The 22,367-nt window shown below is 38.7% G+C and overlaps 1 protein-coding gene across 3 annotated transcripts in view; it reads left to right on the top strand.

Moving 5' to 3' along the window:
* Window positions 1-752: 752 nt before the first annotated feature.
* Window positions 753-22,367, top strand: part of LOC124139429 — a 38,856-nt gene continuing 17,241 nt past the window's right edge. For all 3 annotated transcript variants that reach the window (XM_046506476.2, XM_048402688.1, XM_046506485.2), the window contains exons 1-4: window positions 753-868; window positions 8,226-8,324; window positions 19,357-19,421; window positions 21,139-21,233. In XM_046506476.2, coding sequence (XP_046362432.2) covers window positions 858-868; window positions 8,226-8,324; window positions 19,357-19,421; window positions 21,139-21,233 — 270 coding nt within the window. In that variant the 5' untranslated portion in view covers window positions 753-857. The remainder of the gene's footprint in view (window positions 869-8,225; window positions 8,325-19,356; window positions 19,422-21,138; window positions 21,234-22,367) is intronic.

Below are 22,367 nucleotides of genomic sequence, written 5' to 3' on the forward strand. Positions count from 1 at the left end.
ATGTAAATCCAAACATGCATACCACATACATCTTTAGTTGAGCTCTGCTCAATGAATTAAAATATACAGATGTAACTAAAACGTGTGACCACTTGATTCTCTGCCTTAGTTATTATTCGTAAATGTTTTGTTCTGACATTTGTAACCTTCGCAATACACGAGTTGCAACTTTTCAGTCCTGTGTATACCTGCGTTTAATACATATCCCTTAATCCTCATTAATAGAATATTCGTGAATTTAATACATTATTCGTGAACGCGTGTTCTCTCCCAGCGGCCTTGTTATCAAAGAATAATTTAAAGTTTTAACAACAATGTCAACTTGTTTAATCAATGTGTTTTGATGCAGCTGGTACTTTTCAGACACGATAGGAAGTTTCCGGAAATTAAATTATTGTCTCATAATAACATCAGATCACTAGAAATAATATTGAAAATATGATACGGTCATATCACATACCGATATATGGTCTCTGTACAGTCCTGAGGCAAATCTCACAACTGCCACCTTCTAAAATAAATGACCAGCCCCTCAGCACGCAAGATTTGATCTTTCGACACTATTGAGCTGAACTGTTTTGATCCTTTCTCTCTCACGGAATTGTTTCATAAAATTTTATGGTCTCTGATAGAAAACGTATCGTCTCATATAAAAAAAGTTAATATGTATCAACTATGTCGGTAAGTTAAGACATTGTTATTTAAAACAAACTATAATCAGTGTTTCTCCTCGCGGATGTGACCTTTGACAACAGGAAGTAAACAGTAAGGGCGGCATGCCTGAATGTTTACTGTGACAACTCATAGTCGGAGATGATGATAACACTATCTTGGAGCTTGCATAATGACCGACAATTATGAACAGAGGGTAAGATGACATATGATATCGTTTACACCGAGGTTATTAGGAATTCAATGATCGATAACGGGTGGCCTAGTTAGCAATTGGTTAGATCTTGTAATCAATATTGGTGAGATCTTGTAAACACAACACCACCCCGTGAATATGTCTTCGGCAGCCCATGCTTACCGTAAAATGCGACTATGCTTGTCGTAAGAGGCGACTAAAGGGTCGGGTGGTCAGGCTCGATGACTTGGTTGATGCATGCCATCGTATCCCAATTGCGTGGATCGATGCTCATGATGTCAATCACTGGATTGTCTGGTAAAGACTCGCTTATTTACAGACCACCGTCATATAGCTGGAATATTGCAGAGTGCGGTGTTAAACAACAAACAAACAAACTGTAAACTACAGTGTTTGTCACAGCCATTATTACACATAGTCTTCAGAACTTGACAGAAAGGGGCAATACTCTCGGTCTTCTACCTGGATGTCTAACACTGTCCTCTAGGGCTAACTAGTGAGTCGATTTGCTGGGTAATCAACTGAACATGACAAGAGACTCAATCTCATTAAAATCAGATCTTTGTTCTCGCTACTGCTAAACAAAGATCTGAGGACATTACGGGTCACATCAGACTGACCTTGTGTGAACTTTGACAAACCAATGGATTGACCAATCAGAAGGTAGCTTTCTCGTGCTTTACGGCACTAATTTCAAATTGGCGACTACGCTTCAAAACATATTTTGACAAATTCTCGATTACAAATTTGAAACCTAAGCAAAAGAACATTCTGGAATGGCTAATAGATGGTCTAGATTGTATGGATTCAGTCGTTAAACCCGTAACTATCGTTCGGAATAGCCATGTTAAAGTTTTTAAAATTGCATGATAAGAAATCACATTCCGACTGTCACTTTCATAATCAGGTAAGCGATGCTCAGATTGGTCGGATGAAAGGTCGTTCTGGCGTGACCCCTAATGTGATGTCTTTAGATCTTTGTTTAGCGGTAGCGAGAACTAAGGTCTGATTTTAATAAGATTGCAAGAGACTGGGCTACCGTCTGTAAGAACAGCATAAATAAACTGAGGCAATGTATTCATTTTTGAACACTGATTGGGTAACAGTGATCTATGAAGATTTCAATATTACAAAGGGTGCATGTTAATTAATTTCTTCATCATATTCGAACATACAAAAAGAAAAGTGAAATCTCATCCGATGTCTTTATTTGGAAATACCCCTGATGGTTATAGTTTAATAAAAAATGAATCCCCGCAGTGAAAGCATATGCAGATTTCGGATTGCGTGGATAATACTGATCAGGATGTCCTATCTATTTGAATGAAAAGCATTCAATGAGTTTAAAATGAATGTGTATTGGTAGCATAGCTTCCATATTGAAACCGAATGCATTTATTATGCGAATGAAAAGAAACACTATGGGATTTGGCAGTGGTCGTTGGTGGAATACGTGCACAGCTGCTATAGGAAACGCTATTCTACCAAAACAAAGCATGAAGAACATGAATGAGAGTTTCAAAGAGGATTCATCACGAGTGTTTTTTAATATGGGAAATATCAACCGAGTCTTAGTTAATCGGTATTTGCCGAGCCTTGGCGAGGCAAATACCGATAAACGGGACGAAGTTGATATTTCCCATATTAAAAAACAGGAGTGATGAATTCTATTTATCATTTTCACATTTTTGCTTCCAAATTAAGGAATAATTGCATTAAACATTAACATCAGCAACTTGTCGAAATCTTACGTATAGATCGTGCGTAGTGATACATGTTTTCCATAGCCATGTAAACCAAAATAAACAATTCGCTGAGAAAAAAAGTTCCTCAGATTATTTTAAACAAAATACTTGAACAGACTTTTGCAGAATAATTGAAACTTTAATAACCGTAACAACAACGATTCTGTGTAATCTGATTATATCTCTGGTGTAACTTCACTTATAATATATAGTTTCAAATCAAACCGCTCGCTCTTCCGGTTATCTAATTTGCATATCTAATTTGCATACTTATGTCATTGGGGTATGACATACATGTTTTTATGTCATGAGCTTATGTCATGGATAAATGCTTAAAGGGGCACTGATCTAACGCAATTCCCCGGGACTGGTTGTTGCCTTTGTTATTGTTTTTTCCCAGTGAGTACCCGGATGTATAGCAGAAATCTAGACTAGTTCGCGACCTCTGCTGCGCCATTCGTAAGCGCATTAGTCGCTTTTATGGGTAGTAATAAGGGCGTATGGTCACATTGATGAACAAAATGAAATACAGTTTTCGAGATAATAAGGAAATGTAGGTATCTTTGTGGGTAGCATCGGTAATGGTGACGAAGTTTTGTTAAGTCACTTGCTTGGTAAGTTTGCGATTTTCGTTTACACTATTTTGACTTGCAACACAAAGTACATATTTCACCTGAGCATTGCTTTTTTTATAGTGTGTATTTTTTTTTACTGTCAAATGTTTAACAAATTTACTAAACGTCTAAATATTCAGTTATTTTACAAAGTGACTGAAAAACATTTCCATCTGTATTATTATGATAACGAATTCCAAACATTTTGATGTTTAATGTCATCACCAAGAGACTGAAAATGTTACGTTGAGAAAAGTACATTTCTATGTTGTTTGGCTTCAAATCCTACATAATAATCTGTTGTGATGTGTGTAGGCCCTTTTGATCGTCTTAATCAATCTGGACAGATTTTTTAGTCAAAATGAGTGAAATATTTACACATTTTATCAATTGCCTGAGAGAATCACATTTTACAAATTGACGGTAATATATACACGCTTACAAAGGAAAAGACCTGAAACAACGTCTATCGCGCATTGAAGAATTTCCCAACCAAGACGTAGAGAAACAAGAACGAATCGGTTCAAATGAAGGAAAACAAAATGCAAATATCATAATTACAACCTACCAAATTTATGTGTATAAATTTTAGGCAGCGTCCTTGTTCGAGGAATGTATCCGTGAATATCCACACAAAGGAACAATATCCCACTTGTCAGCAGCTGTACAAAGAAACCTATTCGATGTCACGTGTCTCTGTAACAATCATATATTTTAAAAGATATATATCGTTTCGGGATATTATAACCCGTGTTCGTTTCTCAACTGATCACTTAGATTGTTTCAGGTGTTTCACATAGGTGTCAAGTCTCAAGGGTCGGCTGAGAAAGCCCACGTGACAACTATTTTCATAACGTCCACGGTTTCTAAAAAATCCATTGAGTGATAGATAACAATGAACAATCAATCACCGTATTATCAGTTAACCCTTCGAACAAAGTATGTTGTTTTTACATCGGCAGTTCACGCCATGATATGAGTGTATTCCCTTTGTTATAGTAAACCTAGACATGTAAACACTCACTTTTGACATATCCACTGTGCAAAGATAACAGTGATTAATCAATCAACGTATTTTCTGTTAATCCTTTGATGACTAGTAACGATCCGTTGATTTACAAAAAAAGTATTCACCTCTTGCTGGGCTGCCACGTGCATATTACATAACACACATTTCACCTCACTTCAAACCTGGATTTAGATTGAATAATTACCCCAGACACAATAAATGCCAAATGGGAACCTTTGTCAGGTAATCTAAGTGGTTCTACCACTAATTGTACCTGTAATAAATTCATTAACTGAGCATCAAGTGAATGACGACAAATACACAAGTGAAGGGTTATACGAGAAAACGTGCATGTCAACAAGGGAGTAGTAATCGTATTATCGACGCAAGCCGAAATCCGAAAATGCTTTCATGCATTTTTTAGTATAAAACTATAACCATCTGGGGTATTTCCAAATGACGACATCCGATGAGCTCCGCTGTTCTTTTTGTCTGCTTGTTCAGGCTGAAGAAATTAATTAACATGCGCCCTTTGTCGAAATCTGTATAGATCACAGTTAACCAATCAGTGTTTATGCAAAAATGCGTAAAACAAATATTGCCTCCAGCCTCCAAGTTGTTTATTTAGCTGTCCTTGCAGACGGTAGCCCAGTCTCTGGTCACGGTCAGTTGCGTTGCGTATCATCCGGGTACTCACGGGGGAAAAAACAATAACAAAGGCAACAACCAGTCCGGGGAATTGCGTTAGATCAGTGCCCCTTTAAGTTAAATGATAAAACGAAATAACTTCTGCTGTATCCATCGAAAGCCGATCGTTGTTCTTGACAACACCTTTTCTGGAAAAACATGTGCAAGAAATGGCAGTGATAAACAAATAAGCGACAAGTGAAGAAATTTCATTTGGTTAGTCTGACTCGAAGTCTTGACAGTGAAACATAAAATCCGTGGCAGTGAGCAACTAGTATTCATATGCATCAGAATTTGTTATCTAAAGTGGGAGACGTGTTTTCTTGTATCATGGGCATGTTGACATCTTGACCATCAGATCCCAGCAATCTTGGCAACTTAGTTGTAGCCAAAACACACACACAGTGGGATCTGGTAATGGTACATGTAAATTAAATACAAATGAATAAATGTTATTGTTTAAGTGCCACTCAGCAAGACAAATTCCTTACTGTTGACACTGACTGACAGATTTTTTTATTAGCCCTCTTATATCAACAATTATTGGGCAAATACTAGATCAAGCTCTAAGATGTTCACAGTGAATGAAATTATGGGTGAAGGAATTTATCTAGCTCTATGACTGCTGAGCTTTCCATTCGACGCCCATCAAAAAACACGGATAATGTATACAAAATAATTTTTTGCTGAAAATGAATAATTAAGAATTGACTTTCACTTTGTGTGAGTTCATTCGAGTATGAACCTTCATAGAGTGGGGGCCAAACTGTGTAAAGACTCTTTTTTACCTTGAAGGGCATAGTCCTAGATCTATACACAATTTTATTTCTTTCGGGTGACTGCATGTTTACACTGACAGCCATACAACAACCAGCTGTGTTGCGGAATAAAATAGTTCCTCAAAAAGAGAGGTGACATGAGATTATCTATGCTGAACTTGCTCTACAGGAACATCTGTTCAAATATTATCATCACTGGATGAGAAAGGAGTGTTAAGAACTACCTCATTAAGTCAGTCAGAATCACAGCACGTTGAAATACATGTACATCAAGTACAAGAAGTTCTAATGCTACTCAGTGTATGCTAAAATGCTGAGTTCAAGATTTAAAGGGTCTAAATGATCAGAAACAACGCTTCAGTATGTATTCGTGCTAGGGAATTACCAGGGGTTTCCCCAGGAATTTGGGAGTGGTCCATTAGTGTTTACATCATTTCAAAAATACAGACTCCTGAAAAACATTTGAACGTCAAATTGTGTTGTTCATACACTTTTGAAAAAATTTACACATTGACTGTAACATATATAAACGATAAAATTTGCTCAGGTGATATCTTTATAAATGTAAATTGCACAATACCAAGCAAGTGACTTATCAAAACTTCATCACCTTCACCGAAGCTACCCCTAAAGATACCTACATTTCCAAGACAAAACTGTTTTTCATTTTGTTGATCAATGTTCTGCTACCGCTAAACAAAGATCTGAAGACATCACATTAAGGGTCACGTCAGAACAATCTTTCATCCGACCAATGAGAGCGTCACTTACCAGATCATGAAATTGACAGTCAGAATGTGATTTCTAATCATACAACCTTGAAAACTTTAACACTGGGTATTCCGAACGATAGTTACAGGTTTAACGACTGAATCCATACAATCTAGACCATCTATTAGCCATTCCAGAATGTTCTTTTGCTTAGGTTTCAAATTTGTAATCGCCAATTTGAAATTAGTGCCGTAAAGCACGAGAAAGCTGCCTTCTGATTGGTCATTCTATTGGTTGGTCAAAGTTAGCTCAAGGTCGGTCTGACGTGACCCGTAATGGGATGTCCTCAGATCTTTGTATAGCGGTCGTGAGAACTAAGGTCTGATTTTAATGAGATTGTCATCCGGGTATCCACAGGGAAAACACAATAACAAAGGCACCAGCCAGTTCCAGTGAATCGTTAGAAATCCCTGCCCCTTAACTCTTCTGGCCCTCAATATTTGAGTCAAAGTTAAATGAAACCTAAAATGCTTTAAATTTTACTAAAGAATACTCAATTTCAATGATTGTGTATGATGAGATGACTGGTTACTCACTGCTGTTATAAAAAAAGTGAGTATAAAAACGGACCCAAAACACATTAAAAAACTGCAGCTTATTCAGTTATTGTGACAAATACACCAGTAGATATTTATTTCATTACCTCTAGATATGAATAGCTTGTTATCCTGTTTAACCCCCATTCTCCATAACATAAATAATATCTACAGACCAATCTCTGTCTATAATGGCTTGCTTACCTCCAAATACATATTTTTTATTTAATCCAAAATAAACTTTGAATATATGTATTCCAGATCAAAAGGGAAAACTGGTAGCTGTTTTGTGTGAGGTATCATATTGTTTTCCCAAACCTGAACAGTATTAAACGATGAAGGGAAAAGGAGGTATGCTGGCTGCCGTCACTGGCTTCATACAAGATTTATTTCACAATGCAGCATTATCTATTGGTAATTTGCCACCAGCCAGGCTGTCAGACTAACATGCAATAAATTCATTTCATTACTTAGCAAATATGTAACATGAGGCGTCATATGTGTCAGTGTTATATGTACATTCAAGGATAGAAGTAATCAACTAACACTGCCTACGTGGTTCAGTGGATACAGCGTTTGTCCATAGAGTGGCAGGTCAGTGGCTCGATGGATTCCCTTGCCGCATCATGCAGAGCGCCTTTAGAATGCAGCACCTCAACTCGTGAGGACGATCTCTGCTGCAGGTCACATACATCCTCAGAGACGAGCAACCAGTGTTTGTGAGAATCTTATCAGATGTGAACTTGCAACCTTCAGATTGCTATCTCGACTATAGCAAGTGATAACTCCATTGTGAGGACACTTGTAGTCTGTCTCCCAGACCCTTGATCTCTGATGTGTCTAACTGGATGTGTCAATTTCCCGATTTCAAAAAGTTATCTGACTATGTTGCCATGTTAGCAGTGTTGGCGAACACCTAAGTTTTCTTTCGGCGGAATAAAATATATATAGTGGTTTTTATTTTACAAATGTTTATTAATTTAGGGATTCAGTAAACCATTTTGAAATAAAGGTCTTGTCTGACATAAAGAACTGAGTGTGTAGACAAGATATGAGAATATGCCAGAAACATGCTGGCTGTAGTCACAGCAAGAACACAGAGATAGATATGAGCATGGACCTTAAGCAAGGAGTTCCCTGGCTTTCACTAGCTCATGCAAATATTGGGATGAATGAAAGAGCTTTGTTATTATCTCTGATTTTTTTCAAATGTCAGGTTTGAAGAGCTGTTTGTGGAACTAAACAACATCGTTGAAACCAAGAGGAGACAACTGGAGCTTCTAACCAAGGAGTATGCTGTACTGTTGAAACCATGGTGAGATCTGCTGCCATGTCATGCTGGGTTGATACTGGCTGACATGCATGCATGTAGCAACACGACTGTATTTGCTGTAATAAGTGCCCTGGGTGCTTAGAAAAATGACCAAAGTGGGCACTTATTTCAACTATACCCAAAAGTTAAGTCCATTTTCAGAGATCGAGTGATGGTGACAAACTTTATAGTTCAAACGTCAAGGAAACTAAAACTTTTTCAATAAAATAGTTACAGGGCAATTGTATACACCTGCAAGGCTGTTGTTTGTAAAAAATCAGTATAAATATACACAAGAAAATATCGTCTGTCAGGGTTTTACTCGACGCACAAATGTGGGTCAAGTGCACACAAATGTTGCGATTGGACGCAGAAAAAGAATACACTGTATCTCCAGGGACGCACAGTAATATTCATTTTACCTCCAGTGCATCAAGAGCAGTTATGGGTGACTGTCATTTTACCCATCAATCACGACCAGTGCCCACGTGATCATTGATTCATTGCAGGCTCTAAAGAAATTTAAAATGTACAGTACACGACACCATTTCATTACTTTAGAGGACCCTCATATTGCCTCAAAATTATTATTGGGTATCCCCTGGACACACACTTCTGTAAAAATCAAGGTAAAATGTGGCACACAGCCGTCTTGCATACAAGAGATTGTTGGCTATCTTGCGTACATGTTACATCTGCGACTGATAAAGATTATATACAGATTGTCTTAAAGTTGGCCAGAGGGCATGCATTGGATCAGGCAGCTTTATATGGTGAATATGGTATACATGTATGCATGTGTAGAATAGGTTCCAAGTAATCTATGCTTTCTATTAGAGGCTGTTAAATGGATCAGGCTTAAAGACTTGGTTGATTGTGTGTCATGGTGGGACATTGTGGGAGTGCGGTGTTAAACAACAAACAAATGGCATTTAAACCTTTGTCTAGTCCCATACGTTTGGAGTAGTGTTCATCCTGTCTTGTTTGTAGTCTGGAACTATTAGAATGGGAACATTATTTTTCAGGGTATTATCAAATGCAGGGGCCCCAGGTCTGCCATACTGAAGACGGTTAAAAGATGGTACTTGTGCCATGTGCCTGGTGCTCGTCATTAAGGGGTTAAAACAAGGATTGGTCGGCTTGGAGTCAGTATACTGTGGTATTCACGTAAAACTGCAGCATGATATCTCAGTGGGCTAGCACAAAAAATCGGCATCTGTCCGAACTAGTACAAGCAGCCACACACACATGCATGCACAATGCTAAATAAGTGCTATAATCTTGGACGCGACATTAAACCCAATTTAATCTCACCTAACCCTAACCCTTTGACTGCCCAATGAAGGAGGGCAATTGGACAGGCCGAGAGCTTCTGCAAATTATAATACCCATAAATATGATTTTTATAGCTAAAATGGATAGAATCTGTAGCTAGTCCCAAAATAAGCAAAACAAACATCAGCACAAATTTAGTGGCTGTGTTATGAACCTCACAACATCATAGACTATAATATAGGATGACATCACATAACCATAGAATAGAATAGCAGCCTGCGACCGGCTGCTATCTTGATACAGTGGCCCACAGATTTCTGTTAACATGCAGGCATTTTTATGAATATTCTAGCTATTTCCAGCAGCAGACCGTCATACTGTCACATTATCTTGAGGCCATGTTTATATGTTTTAACTTTGGCTATTACTATTTTCAACTGTACAGCAGTACATATTTTTTTTAAAGTGTTAAAGGAGCCCATTGTTAAGACTTGAGTTCCTTTATATTCAATAACTCCTTCACTATCTGAGTAACCTGCCCGACCAAATATTGTGGTCTTAAAGTTTATAGATGATCTGTAATTAGTTCTCAAGGTAACTCATCAAAACACGTTTTAAAATACCGAGTATTGTTTTACCTATATAATCTACTGAGCCATATCCAGTCATATTACCTGCAATGAAAGTTTTCTTGTTTTCCTAATATAGACAAGCTATATATTGTATCACTATTTAAATCTTCACTTGCATTGGAAAGAAAGTCACAATTAAATTACCTTTTTTTGTCTTATGACATGTTTAATAATTATACCCCCATATACGAAGTAAATCGGGGGTATATAGCGTTCCGTTCGTCCGTCCTTCCGTCCGTCCGTCCGAGCTTTTGTACGGCCCATAACTTTTTAACCATACACCCTAGCTTCACCAAACTTGCTACACACATTTACCACAATGAGTACTTGTGCCTTTTGCTAGTTTGAAGATTCTGAATTTTTTAGTTTTTGCCGTTTCCATGGAAACATTAGAAAGTTAAACTTTTAGGGTGGGTGTTTTGTACGGCCTATATCTTTTTAACTATGCACACAAGCTTCACCACACTTGCTACACACATTAACCACAATGAATTTTTTTATTTTTGCCGTTTCCGTGGAATCATGGTGAAACATAAATTTTGGGTAGAGTTTTTGTATGATCCATGTTTACAATATTATGTATCCTAGCTTCAGCAAACTTGCTACATTAACCACTATGATTGTTTTTTATCTTTTATAAGATTTTGAAAGTTTTCTCTTTTGCTGTTTTCATGGAAACATGATGGAATTAAAAAATTTTGATGACTGGTTTTGTATAGCTAATATATTTTCCAAAATTGTCTCCACACATGTAGATCATCATAAGTATCTGTGCTTTGTGTTAGTTTGAATTTATGAATTCTTTACCATATCTGTTAAGGCTAGATGGAAATTATTAATTTATTGATTTTCTTATATGATATTGTTCCATTTTTTATGTGTTTTCATATCAACAATTTTTGGTCCTTTTGATAATTCTTCTTATGTAACTCCTCAATCAAACAATTACAAAATCCCTGAGTTATGCCCTCTACATTATCATATAACGAACACTTGACAGCAAACTAACATATATAGCAAACTAATATCTGATCCCCGACTAGCCCAAATACCACTAATTAGTGACATGTAGAAAGAAACTTAGAAATCTCACTCAGTGTCAAGTGGCTTTTCACAATCAGTGGCGAATCAACTCAATTGGGATTATTCAACATTGTTTAACTTGCTTTGTGTTAATCTTACCTGTACTTTGACTAGTCTTGTCTGTAAAACAAACATTATTGTTATTATCCGATACTTTGACGGATCCCAACGAAGTTTTCAGCAAAACGAGGCTGTTATTAAATGTTTTTAATTGAATGCTATGAAGTGATCGCTGCTAAACAAGTCAATGCTGTAAGTGTTTTGTTTTAAAAGATTAAGGAGAAGATTAGTTATATCTGACCTGTCTGATGGCGATGAACATTGTTCCATCCACATTGCCAAGCTCCATTTTTCAGACCAGTACAAATGAGTAAACAGATTATACTGTTTCAAAGTAGTTTACACTGAGTCAGCTGCCCTTGATTTGAGTGTGCTACTGTGGTCTTGATTATATATGCAGTGTATGCCTAGTCAGTGATGGCGGTCAGCAGCTTGATCATGTATTATGAGAGTTTTATACATATTGAGCTGCTGTTGATGATTGCCTCATAACAATGGGACAGCTGGTACATATCTTGGTTGGACTTCATGTTTATAGAGCTGTAATCATATACTTTGTCATGATGCAATATTTATCTTGCTTTTAAAATCATGAATCGACATGCATTATCTGGAAACATGATACTTATGTAAAAGTTAAGGTGAAAACGTTATAGTCTGAACATAGGATATTTATGAAAATTGTGTCAATTGGACTAAATCGCTTGTGAACTTTTACAAATACTTTCAGAAATATTATATTTTTAAACTTATCCTACCGGTGTCTCACACTATGCATTTTTTCTTCTTTCGATCCTTAGTAGAATGTTCCTAAACAAAGGGTTCTAGCTTCTGAAAAAAACCGAACACACAAAGTATGGCCATGGTAAACTCCCCACAGTCTGGGTCATGCTCGCTTTTCATGCCGGTTGAGTTACACACGCTGACAGCTTTCTCTCTGAAGACATTCCCGTGTTGACTGCCTAGCCACTTACGGAGAAGCTAACGTTGATGTCAACGGCGATTCAACCTACTGTTTTGGACATAGGGAAAGATGTCTCAGTGGTATTGGATCCGACCGCTCCTGTATTTTCCTCTCAGTTGGCCATGTTACCACTTGCTTCTATGAAGCCTACCATAGACAGTCTTTTTTCTTTGTTGCCCTCATCTTCTGCCGCTGATAATGTCAAGCTTTTTCCACCTGAGGGCATCTCTAAGACTTCGATTGAACCCTCTACAGTCTCCTACTAGAGGTTTGTCTACCTCAGCAGCTTGTCGCTCCCTGTCTACTTCTCTACGTTTCAGATCCCCTGTTCGACATTCTAAAGACTTTTCTCCTGGGATCGGTCATACCAGAATCGCCGCTCAGACTCGTCAGGCCCTTCTCTTGATAAGACTTGTGCAGGTTTGTTCTCGGGAGTGCTCTCATGAGGATCGATGACCCTTCGATAAAATTTCAGCTTGTAAAGACTTGGCGTTCGGTGGATAAGCTTTCCTCCACAGTTCAATTGCAAAACTCGATTCGACAATCTTCTAAGGATCAACAAACTCAAAATTAGATTGGCTTATCTGGGGCTTGCCGATCATGGGATCGGCAATCTTCTCTGACTCGCCATACCTCTAAGGATCGTTAATCCTCCCTGGAACGAAGTACTTCTGAGGTTCGGCGACCATCTCAGGATCAGAGCTACTCTGTGAAAAAGCTCACTTCCAAGGTTTGACGTACCTCACAAAAATGACGCACCTCCAAGGATTGGCACACTTCCAACGATCACTGCTACTCTTAGGGTCGACACATCTCAAAGAAGCGACATAGCTCTTAGGATTGACGTTTCCCCATGGTTTGATGAACACCACATATCAATGCTCTTCCCCAGGGTGGTCATCTACTCATTGTCTCTCATGGAGAGACACTTCACAGTGGTAATTACCATTTTTTTAATGGTAAATTTAGGCTTGGCTTTAGGGACTGCCAAAAATCAGGGGGGACTGGTAATGGGGAGTTGCCATTTCAAAAGCCAGTTTGAACACTGACTTTAGATTCCTCTGGAATCGTTTCCAGTCATCTTGACTCTCGCCTTGATCGTTCTTGTTCTTATGACTATCATCATCAACGACCCTGCTTCGTATAATGCCTACTCATACCCGGCGCATGATTGGGAATGCTAAACACGGTATATGAACTCCTTGCCCACATGGCACAGTTACTCCACTTCTTCTCAGACACTTCTTTGCACCTACAGTCTGATGATCCAGTCAGACAATCTATCCGTCGTCTGGTACATAAACAAAATAGGCTCCACCAAGTCAATGTCACAACTGTCTCTGGCGCTTGACCTTTCTCAACTGATTGCCTCACTCAACATTCAAGTTCGGGCGAGACACATCCACAGCGTCTCCAATGTCATAGCCAACTCCCTGTCCCGACCCAACAAACCGTATCCCATGGAATGGCGCCTAGATCCAATGATCTTCCAGTGATTTGCAAGTTATTTCTGTATCCAGACGTCGATCTTTTCGCAACTCATTTCAACACTCAGCTATCTGGTTCGTATCTCCAATCCATGATCCTCAGCCTTGGGACCACATCGCATCAGCAATCTCGTGGGAGGGCCTACACGCTTATGCCTTTCTCCCGACTGGTGTTCTACCTCGGTCCTGCAGAAGATAACGTCAACCAGTCTCCTCACACTGCTTTTCGTGCCCTATTGGCCTACTGCTTCTCCACAACAAATTGCTGAAAACCTTCATCATCTCCAGTTGTCTTGTAAGCTTAACGTCATACCTCGCCATCTAACTTTGGCTGATTTTGAGCCACTTGCCAAGAAGGAGTTTGAACATATCACTTTCCTTCTTTTGGCACTCGCAACAGCTCCTCAAGTGAGGGAGATTCATGCATTAGACGTCAACAGAATAAGCTTTGAACGTACTCTGCACAGGAAAGTTTTCTTGGGCTTGTGATGGGTTTTCATCGCCAAAAATCAACTTCCTGGACATGATCAGTTATTTACTATCCTGCCTTTGATGCCTGTCTTGAATCCTGAGAATCTTGGAGACGTATCCTCGTGTCTCATATGTTCACTTCGCATCTATCTTGATGCAGCGCCACCTCTTAGGCGTTCGTGTAAGATACTTTTTATCATGCTTTCTAGGTCAGCTGTTATGGAAGTTTCCCATAACACGATTTTGTTTTGGATTTGGTCGGTTATTATCTGGGATTATATTTTTGATGACCTACCCGCTTCAGTTGCTTCCAACCCTCATGAAACACTTGCTGTTGTATCCGATTGGAGGATGCATTTACTCATCTGTAGACATTTCGGTCTTCGCCATAAGGTGCGGCCAGATCCCGGTGTCCCGATCCTCTTTCCCTCTCACCTCTGCTTTATGCATGTGTTGTTGGGTATTGGTTCCAAGATCCTTTTGTGGATGTGGTTGATTGTTCCTCTTCTCTTCTTCACTTGTCGTTTCAAACTCTGACGTGTGATTAATGGTTTGACAATGTGCTAAAAGAGATGCCAAGATGGCTTGTCCTATCATCCATAGGAGATAGTGATACCCCTGTCTTGTAGTTTCAATTGGCTGAAGTCCATCACTAAATCGATTATAAATTGTACATTGTATCTTGTGGCAAATATTGTTCCTGATCTCATATGTTTCATTTGTTCACGTATCTTTGTCACAACACTTTTTTGGAGTGTTTCTTACCTATCCACGAGCTTTGTCTTATGACACAAGACAGTGTTACTTAATATTGTTCTGTATCACTCTTTTGCTCCAGCTTCCTTGTGTATATCCTACAGTTGTTGCCTTTATAGGCTAGGGATTTGCACCCCACCACCCAAAGGTAGGATAAATGCATAGTGTGAGATTGGATAAGTTTTAAAATTTGTTAATTTTACATTAAATTGTATGTTTATATATTTATTCTAAGGGCATGCTATATGCCCACCTGTCAATCCCCTAATCGCAATTCCTTCAGCCTATTAAGCTGAAAAAGAAAATGAGTTTGCTGTGGAAATGTGTTCAGTGCTTGAAGGTCGACTGGCATGAAAAGCCTGCATGATTGTTGGGAGGTGACCATGGTAATGCTTGGTGTTTGGGTGGATTGGGTTTTTATAGAAGATGGAAACCTTAGTTTTAGCACGTTTCCACTTAAGATTGAAAGAAGAATGAGAAATACATAGTGTGTCAGTTAATCATTCCCCAGATTGGGTAAGGGAGTCTAGGCGTGGAAAAATTCAGTCAGTCAAACAGATCTTTGCTTATTAATGTAAATCAATCTTGCAGTTAACCAAATTATCTGTGATGTAGGAGTAGCCTAGAGCGTCACAGGAAACAAGATTTTACTTCCTGATTTAAAATAATTCTTTGACAATTGAGTAAAAGTTAATTAATGCAGTTATTTCTGAATCTCTTTTGGTGAATACTTCTTGCAACCGAGAATAGATATTTCCATGACAAAACGTGTGGTTTGGCTAGTTCATGTTGATTAGTGTTGTTTCTTTCAAGTGTCTGGTCACTGAAGTATGTTGTTTAAGGTTGTTTCTTGTGAGTGTTCATAGTAAAACTTTTTCTATAAGCTTAAAAGCATGCAGTCCAGATATGGTTTAAGTGTAATAAAAAAATTCTTCATACCCAGGTAAGCCTTTGAGCCATGCAACTTAAAGCCAAGTGAGCTGATGTCATGGTCTGTTTGTCTGTTGTCTGTCATAAACATCTTCGGATGGACTGATGCTCATGATATCAGTCACTGGATTGTATGGTCCAGGTTATTTACAGACTGCTGTCATATTGCTGGAATGTTGCTGAGTGTGACAGACAGCAGGGTAGCAGGACCTGCTCAGAGGCCGATATCCAGCCCGAAGTCTGGAGCAAATATGAGTAAAATATTCCCAAATTGGAATTTCCAGCCATATTAAAATAAAAATATCTTTAAAAGTCTAACCTTGATGTGACCTTTGCATTTTGACCCTACTGAAAGCAGAAACTTTTTATGGCAATTACTCAGCCATTTGAATTCAAAATGTCATGAAAGTTGGTATACCAGTATGTGTTGATAGCAGTGGGGCTAAACATATCTGTTCTGCTTTTTGTGATATGATAAATCTTTACCTATTTTTGACCATGCAACCAAATTCTTTAAAACATAATTCCTTGCACTGTGAACATGATTTGTTATGAAACCACTGATCCAATGAAGCTGAAGTTCCCCAATTTGTTCAAGAGGTTCAAAATCTCATGTTAAAATCAGATTTTACTGCTCGCTGCTGCTACACAAAGATCCTACTGACTCAAGGTGTTCTCAAAATGGATAAGCATGCTCTGCTCTACCGGTAGCACCCGTCTTTCACATGATTCTTACACATAACGTCGGAATGATTAACAGGAAGTCGTAACAGTAAATTTTGACCTTGATTTGACCTTTACACTTTGACCATCCTGAAATAAATGAAACTTCTTTTGGCCATCATTCAAATTTTGGGGGACAAAATGTTGTGAAATTTGGTACATGTGTAGTTAGTAGTGGTGCTCAACACATATGTTCTGTTTGTTTGCAATATCTTATGTATTTTAACAATATCTTGGTTGTTTGCAATATCTTATGTATTTTAACAATATCTTGGTTGTTTGCAATATCTTATGTATTTTAACAATATCTTGGTTGTTTGCAATATCTTATGTATTTTAACAATATCTTGGTTGTTTGCAATATCTTATGTATTTTAACAATATCTTGGTTGTTTGCAATATCTTATGTATTTTAACAATATCTTGGTTGTTTGCAATATCTTAGGATTTGGCCTCATATCACCATGCCCTTAGATTCTCTTAAAATGCATATTCGCCTCTGTAAACATTTTCTCCTCTGAAGTTGCCTGACTAGAGTAACTAAACTTTGGCATGTTTGTTCCTCCATAGATTCATTAAATTTATGTGTTATTTATTAGAATTTATGGAAACAATATGTGAATGTCAATCATGACAGTAACCGTTTTTGAAACCATTGACTACATATCAAGTTAGACACATTATTTTTCCCAAATTGCCTGCCAAGGGCATTGGTTTTGGATCCTAGTTAAAACCCTGGCTAGTGTATGATATATTACTGTTTAAAACCTTTCAGCACTCACCATCTGCCGTCCATCTGTGCTACTGACAGCTTGAGCAGCAATCTGTTAAATATTCATGAACATGCATGTATCGTGGCATGACAAAGGACAAAATCAATACATTCAGTGGCAATAATTTGTTGTATCAAAGACTAAATTATTTTTGTATGTAAATAAGTGATTTATTGATAATTCCACAGGGATTATTACTAAACAAATTACTGGCGACATATGATGTGTGTACACAAATATAGAAAGCTTATTACCACTTAATTTAGACTCCTACCTACTTTCCTAGATTTTGTTAAGGTTAAAGAAATATGTTAATTGTGATTGAAAATATGCTTTCTATTAGCTTTTCATTAGTATTTTGTGAAGACTTAAGAATCTAGAAGTGAGTTCAACCTCAAATCAGTCCCACATTTTTGTAAATCAATCCAAACAATTTAGTAAAAAATAAGATTATTTTATGAATGTAAGTGGTATATATACATGTTACAAAAACATACCGGTATCGGACAAAACGATTCAATATTTTCTTTCATGTCCAAGTAATAAGGAAGTCATAGGGATTTAATTGTTATGAGATTGGATTGAAGTTGATAACTTTCACAAACGTATAGTCAGGATACATTTTATACTATTAATAACAGAGTGCAATTTCTGAACAGAAATCTGAAATGAATTTTTTTTTGTTCCCCCGTGGAACAATATATCAAGTCAGTGTAAGATTAACCAACAGAGCTGTTACTAGGCACTGAAGTATTTCTGCAGCCCTGCCCCTTGTGCCGGGATATTTGAGTGTTTGTTCAGGGATAGACTAACTGGACAATGTATCTGGAATGAAACACCAGTTCCAGGTAATGGCAAGGTGTGTATTAAACTGTATGGAAAGTTATAACATCATACCAGCTCTCAAGGTTCACTATGTTATTTATAGGTATTTGGATTGTAAGAATCAAGTATAGTATTATATGGTTAATCAAAAAAGTACTTTTAAGGTTTAACAAGTGTTTTGGCAAGTGAAAATATATCAATATGCTAGTCATATCTTTACTATCATGATACAATTAACGTAATTTGTATCTGCAAAGTTGCCAAACCTTGTAAAATGCCTGAGCTACGTCCCAGATATACACTGATTTTCAGTATATTAGTCTCTTGTTTTGATCATAATAACAATGCCTGCGACTCCATCGCCAAGGGCAAGGGCGATGCCATGTTTGTTGTAAACACTGAAAGTAGTATCTACCTGACCTTTCATATTTATATTTTTTGTCCGTATGAGACCCCAAATGATACCATTTTTATCTATTGTCTTTATCCTGTCGAGAAACTTACTAACTGTATGATAATATACAATATTTGTAAAGAATACATATATACATTTGTATTCATTTGTAGCTCACCTGACAAAATCATTGATGCAGAAAATATTTTAATATCAGTGCTGTCACTAACTTTTAAGTGGCTTTGGTGACATTTATCAAACTGTTCACTTCATATCCAGGTGAGCTACATTGAAGTGGTACCTTTTGTAATGCTCACATTATTAGTTGGTTTAGGCATTTTCCTGTTAATACCTTGCTCTCAACATTTAAATTAATGCTTCAGCATTTAAAGCTGGCACAATTCCTGTAGTCGGCAACAGTATTCTAAATTGTTACCGTATCCTTCGGACTTCATCTCCAAGGTTCTCTTATATATCATCATGTTATTACTGGACAAGTGACAAAAATAGGCAAATCCTACTGCTGTAGGATTAGTGTAAAGGTTGTAGTTGTTTCAAATTAAGATTGTGTTGTTTCTGTTCCTGTACAAATTAGATTGCATCTGTAAGAAGGTGTCATGTTGACAGTTACATAGTGTGTGTTTTTGTGCTGCACCCCACAGGCCCAGTCAGAAGAGAGGCTCGTCTGAAGATGGTGAGGAGAAGGATGCAAATGAAGGCGGCTCAGGTAAGGGTGTTCCAAATAATTGAGGAGCCTGGAAGCCCTATGTTTGATGCTCTGTGTTGTTGTACAGGTCAAGGGGCAGTCCCTAGTCAGGAACAAGGGGAGCCTGGAAGCCCTATGTTTGATGCTCTGTGTTGTTGTACAGGTCAACAGGCGGTCCCTAGTGAGGAACAAGAGGAGTCTGGAATCCCTATGTTTGATGCTCTGTGTTGTTGTACAGGTCATTGGGCAGTCCCTACTCAGGAACAAGGGGAGCCTGGAAGCCCTATGTTTGATGCTCTGTGTTGTTGTACAGGTCAATGGGCGGTCCCTAGTGAGGAACAAGGGGAGCCTGGAAGCCCTATGTTTGATGCTCTGTGTTGTTGTACAGGTCAACGGGCGGTCCCTAGTCAGGAACAAGGGGAGCCTGGAAGCCCTATGTTTGATGCTCTGTGTTGTTGTACAGGTCAATGGGCGGTCCCTAGTGAGGAACAAGAGGAGTCTGGAAGCCCTATGTTTGATGCTCTGTGTTGTTGTACAGGTCAAGGGGCAGTCCCTAGTCAGGAACAAGGGGAGCCTGGAAGCCCTATGTTTGATGCTCTGTGTTGTTGTACAGGTCAACAGGCGGTCCCTAGTGAGGAACAAGAGGAGCCTGGAAGCCCTATGTTTGATGCTCTGTGTTGTTGTACAGGTCAAGGGGCAGTCCTTAGTGAGGAACAAGGGGAGCCTGGAAGCCCTATGTTTGATGCTCTGTGTTGTTGTACAGGTCAACAGGCGGTCCCTAGTGAGGAACAAGAGGAGTCTGGAAGCCCTATGTTTGATGCTCTGTGTTGTTGTACAGGTCAACAGGCGGTCCCTAGTGAGGAACAAGAGGAGTCTGGAAGCCCTATGTTTGATGCTCTGTGTTGTTGTACAGGTCAACAGGCGGTCCCTAGTGAGGAACAAGAGGAGTCTGGAAGCCCTATGTTTGATGCTCTGTGTTGTTGTACAGGTCAAGGGGCAGTCCCTAGTGAGGAACAAGGGGAGCCTGGAAGCCCTATGTTTGATGCTCTGTGTTGTTGTACAGGTCAACAGGCGGTCCCTAGTGAGGAACAAGAGGAGTCTGGAATCCCTATGTTTGATGCTCTGTGTTGTTGTACAGGTCAAGGGGCGGTCCCTAGTGAGGAACAAGAGGAGCCTGGAAGCCCTATGTTTGATGCTCTGTGTTGTTGTACAGGTCAACAGGCGGTCCCTAGTGAGGAACAAGAGGAGTCTGGAATCCCTATGTTTGATGCTCTGTGTTGTTGTACAGGTCAAGGGGCGGTCCCTAGTGAGGAACAAGGGGAGCCTGGAAGCCCTATGTTTGATGCTCTGTGTTGTTGTACAGGTAAACGGGTGGTCCCTAGTGAGGAACAAGGGGAGCCTGGAAGCCCTATGTTTGATGCTCTGTGTTGTTGTACAGGTAAACGGGTGGTCCCTAGTGAGGAACAAGGGGAGCCTGGAAGCCCTATGTTTGATGCTCTGTGTTGTTGTACAGGTCAAGGGGCGGTCCCTAGTCAGGAACAAGGGGAGCCTGGAAGCCCTATGTTTGATGCTCTGTGTTGTTGTACAGGTCAACAGGCGGTCCCTAGTGAGGAACAAGAGGAGTCTGGAATCCCTATGTTTGATGCTCTGTGTTGTTGTACAGGTCAAGGGGCGGTCCCTAGTGAGGAACAAGGGGAGCCTGGAAGCCCTATGTTTGATGCTCTGTGTTGTTGTACAGGTAAACGGGTGGTCCCTAGTGAGGAACAAGGGGAGCTGGACCTGCTGGAGAAGTTCCTCAACCGGGCACAGAAAGCCAGGGATGTCCAGAAGAAGGTAAGCAGGTAGTAGGTCAAAGCCTGCAAAACTCTGTTAAGAAGGTAAGCAGGTCCATGCATGCAAAGCTGTATTAAAAATGTAAACAGGCCTAACAGTGGTTCATATTATGGGGGCTGCAGTCATTGAAACATCAAATGAGTCATGTTATTTTTCATGATAGAATGTATACACAGTGTTTGAAAGTTAGTCGAAAGTCAAAGGGTTGTTGTCATAACCTAGGTTTAAAACATGAGATTTAGGGTGTCCCTAGATTCAACAGCAAACTTTGAGGACCCCAAACTTTGAATACTTAGATATAATACACTTGATAACCGAGAATTGGTAATAATATTTTCCACTTAAATCTTTTGCCTATTAGGCACATATTAGGATTATAAAAAACACGAGAAAAGTGTGCTAGCATGCTACAACATTAAGACAGAGTTTCCAATTCAGATTAATTCTAGCTGGGTAGTCTAATAAATTGCCAGTACAATCACACATGGCAAACCATGTTTAAAATTCAAGATTAAGCGTTTCAAGCTTTGATGTGATGCAGAATACTAATTGAGCCATTCGACAATGAGTTGAATAGTTAATATTTTGATAACCCTGCCAAGTATCCTCAGCTGAGCATATAGTGTTGATCTATGTGGACTACAACTGTATTTACAAGTTTTCTGTGATATATTAATGTCAGGTCATTATTTAGATGCCAGCCTCCACATTCGTTCATATCCTATATTTTTTTTTTAAATCTGCAAAAGGAATCAGCCAAACAAATGAACATGCATGTTTTAAAAGTTAACCGTCCAAGACAAAAACAGCCCTTCTTGGACGGTCGGACAGCATGGCATACCGTATTCGACCTAATAAGCTCCCCGGCGATATTTGCAAATATATTGGCTGGTGAACAATTTCAATTAGCACCCCTTCCGATTGATCAATGTACACAAGACATTTATTCATTTATAATACGCACACGTGTGTAATATGCATACTTAATTATGGGCAGTTAAATTCTGAAAAAATATATCTGTCATATATATACATTTCAGTCTGTAAGCATAAACCATGAATTTTATGATCTTTCAACTCTGTTTTTTTTTTCCACTGAATTGATATTCTAATAAGAGCCTCCTATTTGTAATT

This window comes from Haliotis rufescens, unplaced genomic scaffold, assembly GCF_023055435.1.
Source record: "Haliotis rufescens isolate VD_foot unplaced genomic scaffold, xgHalRufe1.0.p SCAF_28, whole genome shotgun sequence".
NCBI classification, from domain to species: domain Eukaryota; kingdom Metazoa; phylum Mollusca; class Gastropoda; order Lepetellida; family Haliotidae; genus Haliotis; species Haliotis rufescens.